The sequence below is a fragment of the Stigmatopora nigra genome, chromosome 10 (assembly GCF_051989575.1).
Source record: "Stigmatopora nigra isolate UIUO_SnigA chromosome 10, RoL_Snig_1.1, whole genome shotgun sequence".
NCBI classification, from domain to species: Eukaryota; Metazoa; Chordata; class Actinopteri; order Syngnathiformes; family Syngnathidae; genus Stigmatopora; species Stigmatopora nigra.
Window position 1 is genome coordinate 7,494,885 of NC_135517.1, and position 14,094 is coordinate 7,508,978.

At 37.5% G+C, this 14,094-nt stretch overlaps 1 protein-coding gene across 5 annotated transcripts in view; it reads right to left on the bottom strand.

Moving 5' to 3' along the window:
* cpne5b (copine Vb) overlaps nt 1-14,094 on the bottom strand; it is a 54,779-nt gene that overhangs the window by 17,237 nt on the left and 23,448 nt on the right. For all 5 annotated transcript variants that reach the window (XM_077726148.1, XM_077726147.1, XM_077726145.1 and 2 more), the window contains one exon: nt 4,435-4,498. In XM_077726148.1, coding sequence (XP_077582274.1) covers nt 4,435-4,498 — 64 coding nt within the window. The remainder of the gene's footprint in view (nt 1-4,434; nt 4,499-14,094) is intronic.

Sequence of the window (14,094 nt, forward strand, 5' to 3'; positions counted from 1 at the left end):
GTCTAAAGAAATTCTTCTGGCACAGATGTAATGTCGGTATTATCTATCACATACAGTATCGATTTAATGCACAATTCTGGAAGCTTAAAACTATTACAAGGAAGTTTTTGCATGGTGTCCCAATTGGAAGACTACAAAAATAAACAGGACATACATAATCCCACTTGAGGTTGTATAAAATAAGTCTTTAAACCTGTTAAACCTATGATAGGGAGAGGACCCCCGCCAAAAAAAAACTATACTCTGATATCACAAAATTATGAATACATTAAAAACATCATGAATAATGAGTAAGCAGATACTGCTGAGAAAGTAAATCATGGTATTAACTTTCCTTTTTCTTCTCTAAAATATAAGGCTTATTGTGCAATTTTCCCAACCATTATTTATTGCATAGGGCTTATAGTACATCGAAAATAAATCACTGGCACGACTTTAAGGCTTGAGGTACTTTCTTAATGTTTCCCGCCCAGTGGCTGCCTCTTATTGTGTGCAAAAAAAAAAAAAGAAAAGACAGTCTGACTCATGCCCAGATGCAAACTGCGGCTAATCTCTGCAATACAGAGTTCATTACAGTCCTTTTAGACACTTTAATAATAAAGTGCTATTGTTGTCATCATTGCCTTAGGTCTTACACCAGGCAGCAACCTCTCCACTAATGATAGCTTGATGGCTTTTTAATGTCGCAGCTTGCACCTCGTGTCAGCCGGTCTGCAGGGTGGCAAATCAGTTAGGGGATGAATTCGAGGTTCAAAGTGTTACAGATTGTGGGATTTTCTCTATGCGTGAATGCCCACTCAGATTCTTGGATTTTTTTGTTTACTTCCACATGTCCGCCTGCCATCCAATCAATCCCAGCCAGGCAACAAACATGACCACTCCAGCAGTGAGACCGACTTCATCTGGTTCATCCTTGGGGGTTCTATAAGTACCTACTGCACATCTGCTACATTTGACATTATCTTTTTGCAGAGCTCATAATATTTCATCTGCATACACATTCATCTCACATGCTGCTCACTGTATGACACATTAACAGCCTTGTCTCATACAACATGCAAAATGATCTACAAAAATGAAGTGCTTTATACTGAGTGGTATTTATACATGTAGGAAAATGTATTTTTGTCTCTCGAAAAAACGATGTACAGTATTTTCTCCCAGTTGAGCTAATTTTAACAATTAAACCACCACACCATTTTCTTCACCCAGAACTGGCAGCTAGCCCAATGAATAATGTATCTATCCACAATCCCTGTCTTTTTTCCCCTTTATCTTACTCGCAAACAGATGGGATCATTTAAAATAATGAACTACCCACACCGAGTTTCTCTCCTCATAATCAACAACTGTGAGGGAGATAATCCACTTTTTTTCAATACTGGCAAGGGAGCAAAGAGTAGTATCTGTGAGGTTTATGCCAGAATCTTAGTGGAGTTTGCGGGTGCATAAAGAACAGGATTAGGAAGGTTCGGGTATACGTCAGTGATGCCTGCAAGCTTTCACTCTTTTTTTTTTATTATTGACATTTGGGTTAGTTTTCTTTTATAGTGGAATCATGATTCAGGGCTCAAAACATCTCTACTCCCCGTGGTGGTGGTAACACAAATCGCTCATGTCGGAACACCCTGCAGGGGATAATTTTTTTCACAGGTCTGTCCTATCCTAAAGCATTTCTTCTTCCTGCAGAAAGTTTTCTGTGAAATAATTTTCTGAACCTGTCAAGTATGGTTACTGATTTTGCTGAACGAGTTTGATTTTATCTGCCCTATACGTTATCTATATATTATATCCATATAGTATTTCTTATGGAGAAAAGGAATTCATGACAAGCTTGGTTAGAGAACGGACTGAGCTTGTATCATTAGGATTCAGTGTACATTTTCTCTTAATATATATATATATATATATATATATATATATATATATATATATATATATATATATATATATATATATATATATATATATATATATATATATATATATATATATACATTTTTTTTTGTCTTAGATGTGAATTGCTATTCAGAACATGAAAACAATAAATACAACAAAACAATTTTTCTTTAAAGAAATTTCAATTTTGTTTCTCGGCTTCTGATGAGGATTTCCCAGCAATTGGACAATTTTGTGTTGGTGCTGCTGATGCCTCGATATACACCCAGAATAAAAGTTCACCAACACAAAGGAAGCGCAGCTCTGTTAATAGGCACATAAAAATATTTATGCCGATGAACAGTGTTGGGGATATTAAATATGCATCTGCTCTTGCCTCATTAATGTTCTGCAGCACGAACGTACACTCTAGATTGAGGATCAACAGTGGTAATATGATGAGAATCAACATATCAATATTTAAACCATGAACGCGGATGTGTGTGTGTGTGTGTGTGTTCCTGTCCATCATAAATGTTAACTAAGAAACAGAAATTGCTAATAATTGCAGCCCACTCAAACTACACAATAATAGCTTTTCTATGCTCTGGGATTTTTCTTCTTGCAGCATAGAAATATGGCGAATGCTTTCATACTCCAGTGTGAGAAAATTGGATAAGTAGGAACTAAAGGAATAACATATACAGCTTTTGTTGTCTTGCTCAAGTTCCTTTCTACCCTGTAGGATTTATTTTTCACCTCGTAATGATGAATGAATGTCACCTATTACCCGAGAACAGCTTTTTTTTGCACATTGAGAATCGGTCCTACAAATATTTAATCATATGCCACTTGGTTCATGGTCAGATTTGTCTTCATCACCAACCTGACTGTTTTTTTTAGTAGTAGGTGGTCTGTCTCCTGGTGCCCTGAGATCGGCTGGCCATGAGCTTGGATAGGCTCCAGCACCCCCCACGACTCTAATGAGGATAAAGCGGTTCAAGAAATGAATTAAAAAAACAAAAAGGTGGTCCTGGATTGGTTCTGAGTTTGTCGACAGATGACAAAATAAACTGGACAGCGGAGGGAAATGAACTACTACATTATCCAAATTGGCTCATGGTTGAAAATAGCTTGGGTTTCCAAATGGGAATTGGATTAAAACGTAATGTCTATAAACAGTGAAGGTCTGTGTGTGCGCAAGGTCAGGTTGGACTCCATCTTAATTAAGAAAAGCTCTCTATCACACTGTCATTATTTGAGCTGATTTCGAAGCTCTGAGCTGTTACCTGCGGGCTGTGAAATAAATCTGTATTGATTCCCTCCACCATTTTTGTTTTATTCTCTCTGACATTCAGGCACATGCACACACCCACCACAGTAGTTCTTCTTCCTTTTTTTAATTACACATTTGTTTTTTATTTTCAATACTACTCATCTACTCCCTCCTTCATTCCCTCCATGCCGCGTTCTATGCACAATTTGTTCGGGTTTCACTCTCTCGCTTTCCAATATTCCTCTCTAATGCGTGTGCGGTGAGCTCAGTGGAGCATTCACAGCTTTGGAGAACAGGCTTAGTCGAGAGAATGATCAGCATTCACCTCATCATGTTGTGGGGCCATTTCATTCGACATTGTGCCACACCACTGAGTGACAACAGATGTCCCGTCTGCTGTGTTTTAAAAGGGGTGAATGGGTCAAAGATAGCTGCTAGGATAAACACACACACACAAATACAGTTTGTGGAAGAAAAAAAAACATCAACAAGCGAGCATTTGGGCTCAAATTGTATTAAAATACACAGATACGTACTTGCCAAGTGTAATTGTCACACCACCTTCAGACTCAATTTTTCTGCCAATGAGCACAAATAGCCACGAGCAACCTCAATGCCGTAGTCATCATGGAAACACAAACCTTGCATGCGTTACCACATTCGATTGGGAATACTCATCTTCTGTGTGAATTAGTTCAAGTGCATGATTTTTTTACAGTGAAAATTTGCTATATATTTGACATATATCATGCTCGATGTGCTATTTTTTTCAGTTGTTTTTTTAGCATATAATGAAACCAAGACCAGTTGGGTTAAGCCTCACGCCTCACCACATTGGTAAACATTGCGACGTTATCCCATGAGAACTCTGCATGCAATCCGGTGGCAACATCAGCGGTTATTTCATGCTATACGTGGAACCTTTTAAAGGAAATTTGTTCAAGGGAATCTGGGAGACATATTTGGTGTGCAGCACAGTGGGAGAAGATACCCAATGCGATTAGTTTGAAAGGCAACACGATAGTCAAGATGGATGAAGATGGGTCGCTCGCTCAGTCACTCATACTACTGTCAGATTTTGCTACCAATCGAAAGTTGCTTCTTTGCAGTTCTGCACATTTACGTATTCTTGAACATTTGTTAGGTGTACACAAATTGTATGTTAACATAAAAGTCCTAAAACAAAAACGATCGAACCCGAATAGGTTTTTAACCTGGATTTAAAGATTAAAATACATTTTTGACAGTGTTGCTTGTGGTAATAAAGATGGTTTGCTTACTCTGCAGTTGCTCAGCTCCTCTGCAGATAGGATGATGGTCCCGCATTTTTTACCTTGGATCCCTCTGTGGTACATAGAAAAAGGTTTTATGATCAGTTACTGGAATTAGACAATATTTCATGCTCAGACATTACATTCAAATTTTGTGGCTTTGATAGGCGTTCGATTCCAAGGTCACTTCTGTTCTTATTATCTATGGCAATGTATATTTCATTCCTTCTCAACCTATCATTATATCTCGCTGCTATGCATTGGAGTGTAAACTCAATTACCACAACTACTACATGAAAGTACCAATGAATATAAGAAAAACTAATACAAACTAGGACTAACACGTTGCAGAATCTGCAACACAGCACTCCTATGAGGCAATACAATAATATAGTAAGTAGTGTGCAAATGTGTTTAATGAAGAGTCCAGTCAGCAGATATATATTTAGAAAGTTAGCATAAAAGAATACCGTTCCTACTCTTACATGAACAATAAATATGAGTGTGTTTGATGACTCAAGAGCCAGATTGAAGATTTAACATCAAACAAGCCTTGCACTATTATCTCATGCAAATGGAGGTCATGTGCTGCATGTGCTGATTTGCATGTTTTCAAATTGTCCAGATCAAATGATTTTCAAAGAAACAAGACAGATGTTAGAAACAAAAAGTAGATTTTTGTCATCTGTCATCAAAAAATATACGACAATACGTATGGTATATTGTATAGTACATTTTTACTGGTTCATTGATATAGTGTATTTCATTCTATTACCCATTAGAACAAATTGGCAATGTTATAGATTTGGAGGATAAATGACTAGAAAAGAGTGCATGCTGCAAAACACATTATAGCATTCCACTTTAGCAGAGTTAAAAGCCAAAAGATTTCATCAAAACAGCAGACAGCAACAATAACCTCCAGGGTGCAGATTTCCATTTGTCTGTGAATCAGTTTTCAACAATATTAATGACCTTGGCCTCAGAGGATCAAAATTGCTGCTCCAAACTGTACCATACTTCCCTCATAGACTTGTTTGGTTCAATTTATCAATAATCAATGAACAAATAATTCCAAAGAAACCCATCAGAAAAAAGTGTAAGGCTGTACATTGTGTTTCTGGTCACAAACATCCTCCCCAAAAACTTTTAACAGCCTTATTAAAATGTCTTAGTAGTTGTTTGGAGCCAAATGATTGTCTATTTTGTTTCACAAAGCGACTACTGTCTCTATCAATGACTCCTGGTGTGAAAATTTGTTCCTGCATTTTCTGTGGAGAAACATTTGTTGGCTGTTCCAGTAGAGATATTCTTGAAAATAGTTTCTTTTGTTCCCCCACTTTGGTTTGTTTCTTACTAAAAAAAATAATGTCATCTGTGTTGTGTAGATTACTCCAGCTCATCATGCACACATTTTTTTCCCTTCTGCTGCCCCCTCTTTTTTAAACATACCAACCAACACACTCATTTGTGTTTCTTATGAAAATGTAGTATTTGTTTTTATTCAACAGGCCGTTAAAATATTTAGTTGTGTGTTTCTTTTGATAATTATTAAGGTTGCTTTTGTGTCATTTCAAGTACATTGAATTACATAAAGAGATGAAAATGTTTGTTCTTAATTACTTTGGCGAGTCAGCATTTTACAACAAATTCACGTCAATAAAATCTAATTTAAAACATCCACATATTCATTGTACATAGCGCTTATTTTCACGAGACTCGCGGGGTGCTGGAGCCTATTCCAACACAGTCGCAAGGGCACATTGAGACGAAAACCATTCCCCACTCACAATTGAAATTCCCTCAAGCGACCCTCGTGAGGATAACATAACAAAAGATGAATGGAATACATTACACGTTGTTCCTTCCTTTTATCAACTACATGAGGTGCACTCTGCAGCACACAATTTCAAACGCAACTCAAAGGTGAAGGCAGTGGGCTGTACTATTGTTTGGCTGTTGAAATTGAAAACATGTCATTTTGGTTTTCCTATGGTTTAGAAAAGTGTTGCACTAAAGGGAAAAATAACCCAAATCATGAATGCACCTCTGCGTTCTTATGATTGACAGGCATTAAACAAAGTGCTCTCCAGCTGTGTGCAGAGGTGAGTCTGTAAAAAGTCAACTAGGAAGAGATCTTTGAGCTACACATTGAAAAACCTCCATCAATGTTCAGAGGGGGGTGGTGGAAGACATCTCTGTCATGTGTACAAGAGATGTGAAAAGCTGTGAGTGCTTTTTGGTGCTATGAACTCAATGAGTACACCCACTCTATAAAACTTTGGCAACACCTCCTCACCCGCAGGCTTGAGATGAGAAAATAAGCTCAAATCTTTATGCTTCCTCCCAAAATTTATTATAATGTTCAGAATTCAACAGAACCTTATGAAAAATTTGAAGCTCAAAACTCAGCACGAACAAAAGAGACTATGTTTGCCACCTAATGATAGCACTGCACTGTTAACAAGTCATTTCATTTATGCTCAAACATTGATTTGCTGTATCTAGCAAATATCATGTTAGTGAGGTTGAACAATTATCGGTTTTGACACAGAAAATGGGGAGACATTGAGGGTGTATTGTATGTTTTGTCGATGAAATAAATATGAATGAAATAGGGCTAGTATTCTGACCCATCTTTATGATTATTTCATTTTTAAATATTATGATTAATTAATAAAATCATTTTTTTTGGGTGGACCATTATAATGTGCATTTGCACTTCAATTCTAATTACCCAGGCAATTGATTTTCTACTGTTTTGTACTAAAATGCATTTAACAGCATTAAAACAAATCTAAATCCAATTTTAAAAAAATTGCTTGTTGGGACAGTGATTGCTGTATGATTGAGATATGATTAATCAAGACTAGCAATCACAAAGCCTCTAATTAACTAGATGACTTTTAATACTCATCCCACCCTTACTCGAAGTACATATTTTTATACATCTCAAATCAGTCTGTATGAAATTACTATACATGTCCCCTTTTGCCCCTTTGGTTAGTTTCACTTAGAGTGCTTACATTTCTGCTCACCAGAAACCTTTTAGAAAGAGGAGAATATTATTGAATGCCATCAAATTTGAAACTCACTATTGATTTTCAACAGCAAAAAGTACCAGTGCAGTTTGTATAAAAGTGACCTCATCCCAGGCCAAATGATAGTGCCTTCTCAAATGATCATAATCATGATACAGATCATTCATCCAATAAATGAATCTGCAAAGTGGTTTTAGATTCGCAACATTAAAGACATTGTTTTGCAATAAGTGAGGAGGACTGGAAGAAAAGAACTCGTGTATGTGGGGCACTGTGGAGTCAAAAGAATCGGTGCATGTATAATAGAACCTAACCCCCCCCCCCCCCCCCCAACACTTCAAAGACTCAGTATACATACATTACTTTTTGATGCGCTAATATTAAAGCAAGCACAAAGGAATAATTAGGATCTGTTTCTTGTCTGCTTAATCAAATTTAAGCCTCTGAGTTTATTATAGGTAAATTCAGAAATGCAAATCAAGCAATATATTTTGTATTAGTGACAAATGCAATGACTAAGACATGCTTAAATGATGCTAAGTTTGTGAAAGCAAAGGTTTGCTTATTCTGAATATGATCATACTTATTACAGAACAATAATTTGATACCAAAAGCAATACTTATTTTAATACTAATATATATTAAAGATATTGAAGCCAAATTGTTCACCACTACATGGAACCTGATGGTGGTGTGAAGTACTTAGTATTCTATTGACACAGTAATATTATTATTTTATTTCTCAAACTAGTTAGGCCAATTAGCCTGTGACCTAATGTGATTTTTCAGGGTTTAAGGCTCAAGGAACCCAGGTGTTCATTTTCTTTTTCTTTGCTTGATTTCACTGACATTGCCAGAGTCCTCTAAAAAATGTTCACCATTTCAAAGAGATTATTTGGTGTAGTGGGACTATAGAAACTGATGGTGCTGTTAAGTACTCTCTGTATTGTAGTAAGAGACTTCAGGGGCATCAAAATCTCAATTAAACTCTCTGGACCACTTTCCTCAGTCAATCTAGAATTTTCCTTAGGGTTATCGTTGGATACTCTGGTTTCCTCCCATATCATCCCAAAAAAAACATGAATGGTAGGCTGATTGAGCCCTCAAAATTGTCTACGAGTACAAGTGGGTACATGCATCTTAGTTTAGGGTAGTTCAGGGTATACCCGGCCAATTTCCCATTGTTGGCAGGTTACACCCCGTGCAAAACTCCAGTTTGGATTGTGAATGCTGCAATGATTTTTGCCGTAGGTCCTGATTTATAAAAAGAAAAATCATTCCAAAATGCTGGTGTATGTGCACTTTTGTGGGGTTTTCCAACGTTTGATTCAATTGTATCAGTGCATTAGTGCAAACGTTTTTTTAATGACAGCTTTTCACAGTCACTTGTTCAAAATTAAGTTCTAGACAAGGAGCAGGAGAGATAATCCGGCATGTTGAAAGGGAGATAGCACTGGATGTTGTCCAGAAGAGCACTTAGGCGATGACATCCATGGTTAAAAAAGAATCCAAAGTATCAGGCCCAAGAAAGGCGAAATCAGAGCTCCCCGAAAATCGAATTAGATTAGACAACAATGAAGTGTTTGAACAGCATGAGAACAGATTTCTTAAGGAGTGCTTGATTACAGAAAACCTTTAAGGTTTCACTGAAGTTGTCCTTTGTCAGTGTAATCAATATTTTTTTGGCTGAAAAAGCCTTGTTAATCACACAGGTCAGTTGCTCAACTAGAGAAACAAAATACTCGATTATTGTGTATGATATTTCTGCTCCCTGTCCTTCTCTTTTAAAAGTAATTCTGCCAAGAACGTTTTTACGACATAAACAATGATCTACTATTATTTTTTTATTTTAGTCTAGTGTAAAAGATATCATCAGCTCTGGACAAAATTTCCATTACTGATTGTAACTTATTCTCAATTGCCAATTGAAAAACTCTGGTTAAACAGGTTCAAACAAAATTACTAACCTCATCGTGAGGTTTAATGTGAAGCTGTTTAAATTGCCATTATTCCTGAGAACACGCACACATAACACCCTTGGAGATTGCTACCCCCTTAATTACCAACTGCTGATTCTACAATGCCTGTGCCATTCGTAACCTCATTTAGCTTTATTAGAACTACCAGTGAAAGTGCACCATTAATCAAATTGTACCAGGGATTTGCTAGCAGCCTCCATGAAAGTAAAAAAAATGACTCAAATAATTGCTTGGTTTTGTGTCCTGCCTCTGGTTGTGAGAAGAAAGTGACCCAGTAACCATTATAAACTCAAGAGCCTGCAAAAAGCTGCATCCAAAATAAACGACACTGCATCTTCTTCTTGGAGCTTTTGTTTAATCCATGAAGCAGCCTATTAGCTATTGGGTAGTCTGTCACTACGCTATTCATAAATATTTTACGTATATGCCATCCTTTTATTGGCCTCTCTTGTACGTGTCCTGTCCATGGAGACAAGTAAATGTGTAAGATAAAATAAGCCGATGGAGCAAATTAATGTTAGGTAAAAAATATGATAATAGAATAGATGTGCACATCTAACACTCACTGATTTCAACTGCTCCTAATACCAACACCCATTGGGGTGCGAATAGCACCTAAGCAATCAGCATTGTAACAAGGATATCTAATTGTGCGCTTTGTCAGCAATCAGAGATGCTGGGCCCAATCATTTGTTTTGGTAGGAATAACAAAATGTATTTGCTAAAAATCTACCCCAGAGTGTTTTAAGCGTTGCGTGATGTGTGAAAGAGGAGAATCTAGAATGGATTCCCATCTGTCTGCCTATTCCCAAGCAGATGACTCCAATAACCAAGTAAAAGAGTTTGTCCTTAATGGGTGCCTGGCATTTGTATACCACTGTTTGTGCTGCCTCTTACACGGAGAACTCAAATTGATTACAGAAGAGCAGAAATTTGTTTTCTTGACTGATGGCCATGCTCAGTAAGAAACCAGTGAACGATTGTTACCTGTAAGAGGAGGAAATTGACTTTAACTCAGTTTTAGGACACAATCAATCGTGGGTGATCACACAAGTTTCTGCCAAGTCGGTGAATATTTGCATTCCAGCAACACTAAGAATTATTTGGCTGTGCGAAGGAATAAAACTTATACGTCCCTCTTTAATTCATGTATTGGCTTTCTGGCTTACAATATTCTGTTCACAGACGCTGGGAGGAATTTATAGTTGTACTGCAAATAAGCTGCCCAACGTGAATTAAAAACGGGACGAGTCACAAACAAATCACAGGTGCAAGTGAATGGAAGGTGATCCTCAACAGAAACGTATTCATTTCTCGGGCACATTTTGAGTTTAAATTATTTTTCAACATGTAGTTCATTCTTTCGCTCCAAATCACCTTTGTAGGCTCCAGCTGGATATATAAACTGGAAGTGAAAATAACCTATTTGGCACAGCTTGCTGACAAAATAAGTGTCCACCAGGTGATAAACAACCCTAGTGTAACCGTGCAAATGTGAAGGCTTGGTCCATTGGTCATCATCAATTCTGTCAAAACCTTAAATCAATTCTGTTGTGAGCAACATATCATTTATTGTTATTTCACATTCAGAGTAAGCTTTTTGGGTGGAAATGGTGAGATTTCTGGAATCAAAATGTATTTCTAGCATTTTGGCAACTATTCTTTTTAGGAATTTCCATGAGATTTGAACAGAAAATACAGAAACAGCCTGAATGGTTCAGACCTTAATTGTGTGTTAACTTTGAAAAATCCAATTGCGCTGCCCTTTGCGTATCACTTTTGCATCTTTTGGATATTAAATGCACATCATATCATTGTGGATTGGCTAACATTTGAAGGTTATCTGAAGGTTATATTTCTTAGGAGCTGCAGGAAAACCCAGAGGAAAAACTAACGAACAAACAAAAATGAAAATCTGATTGGCACAGTGTGCACAGCATGGAAAATAGAGAAAACCCACACAAGCTTCCTTCATTACTGACTGACAAGAGTGATGCTGAGCATTAATTTCCATTGCTCTTAACCAAAATAATGATAGATGGAAATTAACATGGCTACATGCTGTATAAGGGGTGATCTGGCCCTGCTCCTTCTTCCTTAATGAGCAGTCACACAGGCAGCAGGGGAATGTCAGTGCCACAAAGCCTTGTTAAAATAGTTTCCTTATGATTCTGATCAAGGAGTTGATGTTCCTGTGGGGCGACCCCTTTTCCTGTCAGAAACATTTCTACAGAGCTCAGCAGCCTTGAACCATCGGTTTCCCATCACCCAGCCTCTCAATCATGGACTGCCTGGAGGCATTACAAGTGCCACTTTTCATCATGGCATCAAGGCCTTCCCCGGTACATTTTACAGATGGGGTTGGGATAGAAGAAATAACTATACCCTCCCACTTCCTATCATCTTTCAATTTGAAGTCTGAGTGCAGAAAGGAAAATGTTCATTTTATTTAATTCTGCTGTAATTGTTCTCTAAATGCAACTCAACTAAAAAAAAAAAAAAGACATTTTAAAAAGTATGTGGCTCAATTACAATACAGAGAGCATTCTGTATTTCCCAAATATTTTGGGCACTGCAGAGCAAAGAAAACCTCATGCAAAGTAGGTCATAACCAAAAAAATATAACATTTAAGGCCTTTTTACTCTAACAGAAGCCCAATGTGAAATAGTCTAGGCCCAATTTGCAACATGACATCCTTAATAAGAAGCCCAGACCTGGCCCTGGAAGAGAAGCATAGCAATTCCGGCAAGCCTATTTTCTATCATCTAAAGCAAGAATACATTGATTTTCATTGTCGCACTAGCAAGCCATGACTTTTCTCGTTTTGAGGATAAAGAGAAGATTAGAACTAATTTTGGCAACAGTGTGGCTCATTTCATGTTCTTCTTTAACTACAGTTGGACAATAAAGCGCGTCGAGATATCATTTCGTTTCGCAAGAAGAAGTGTGGGAGCCACTGTAAGTGTTCCAAAGCTCGGTTGACTTCAAGTGACTTCTCCACTACCCGAACAAAATTAATGACATGGTTTAAACAATAACAATTTCAGTAACAACTACACATTCTACACTATATATACTGTGTCTAATCTCAAACAGACGAGAACTTGTAAACTTTGGTTTTGTTTGTGTGGCCTGTTTACAAAGATCTAGATACTGGCTCAAAAGTCTGCTCTAGTTAAATATTCCATGGAGTGCTCCCAGAAGATACAGAGACATAAGGAGGCTGAAAAAAACATCAGCTTCCCATCTGCTAAGGCCCTAAAGACAGATAAATCCAGCTCCAGGACTTAGAGAGTTTTAGGTTCAAGAAGAAGAAGCCCTCAAGTACAAATTACTCATGTGACCATTATTTTTGTATGACCAGCCAACCCCCTCCCAAAGGAAATAAGTCTGCGCCCTGGTATTTATGGTAAGGTTGAGGGAGTTCTGGCACTACATTGTAGTTACTCCAAGAATACACATTAGCCTCATATCACTGACCAAGACAACCAGTGGAAGAATTGCAAAGGATAATATTGGGAATTCCATAAAGAGTAATCCAATCATACTCTGTGACATCACTGACGTGTCTTTGAGAGAGAATGAATTATACACGGGGCAATAAAACAAGGAGACCATCATGTTTAAAGGTTATGATTAGCCTCTTAGCACACAAACACATCAAATGAATCTTTCTACAGTGTGTATGAAATATCGCTTCACCATTAGACACCATTAGAGCCACTTCATTTATCACGCTAAACGAAAAGGGGAGAACCAGAGAGGTGTTATGACAGCTTTATCAGTCCACTATTCCAGACTTCCATTTGCACACCTTACTAGAGAATGGGAGCAGATGTATGTGAATGTGTTTTGCAGGAATTAAGTATACAAAATACACTTAATAGCCACTTAAAGTATGCTTTCACATGTTACTGAATGTGTTGCTGCACTAAGCTTTGACTCCACCTGCTATTAATTTATATTTATTCACATTACTGTTGTGTCAAACGCACTCAACTTGTCCAAGTTACTGAGGCGGCTAGAAAAAAAAAAAGAAGTTGTAGTGGGAAGTGGAAAGAAAGATTCTCTGAACTCTGAGGACAGATGAGAATCATTTGGAAAAGGGTGGCATGCACTTGAAATATATTTGCATATTCCTTGTAAGCCAGATTGGATCGAAGCATCAGATCCATTGATGGGGTTTGCATGAGTGCAGAAGGAGCTGAACCCAATGGCAACTTATAATTTAGCAACATATCTAAGTTCGGTTTGTGTTCACGAGAAGCGGGTTAAAAGGGCAAGATCACGTGTACAAGTGGCGGAAGGGGATTTTCTTTGCAGAGTATCACGGCTCTCGGTTGTGGATAGGATAAGAAATAGAGTTACTGGGATTAGGTTAGAGTAGAGGCCCTGCTACTTTGCAATGAAGGCAACCACATGGGGTGGCTTGGGCATATTCTTAAAGGATACCTTCTGTATGCTTCTATGGTGAAGTGGTTTAAGCCCCCACAGGGAATTGGTTATGACATATGGCATGCTGGCTACATCAACCTTTAGTTGGCCTGAGACACGACTAAATTGATACCAGCTGACTAAAAATGAATACATTTTTCCATTATTTTATTATTATTAATATTATTATTATTCATTGGTACTTGGTTTATAG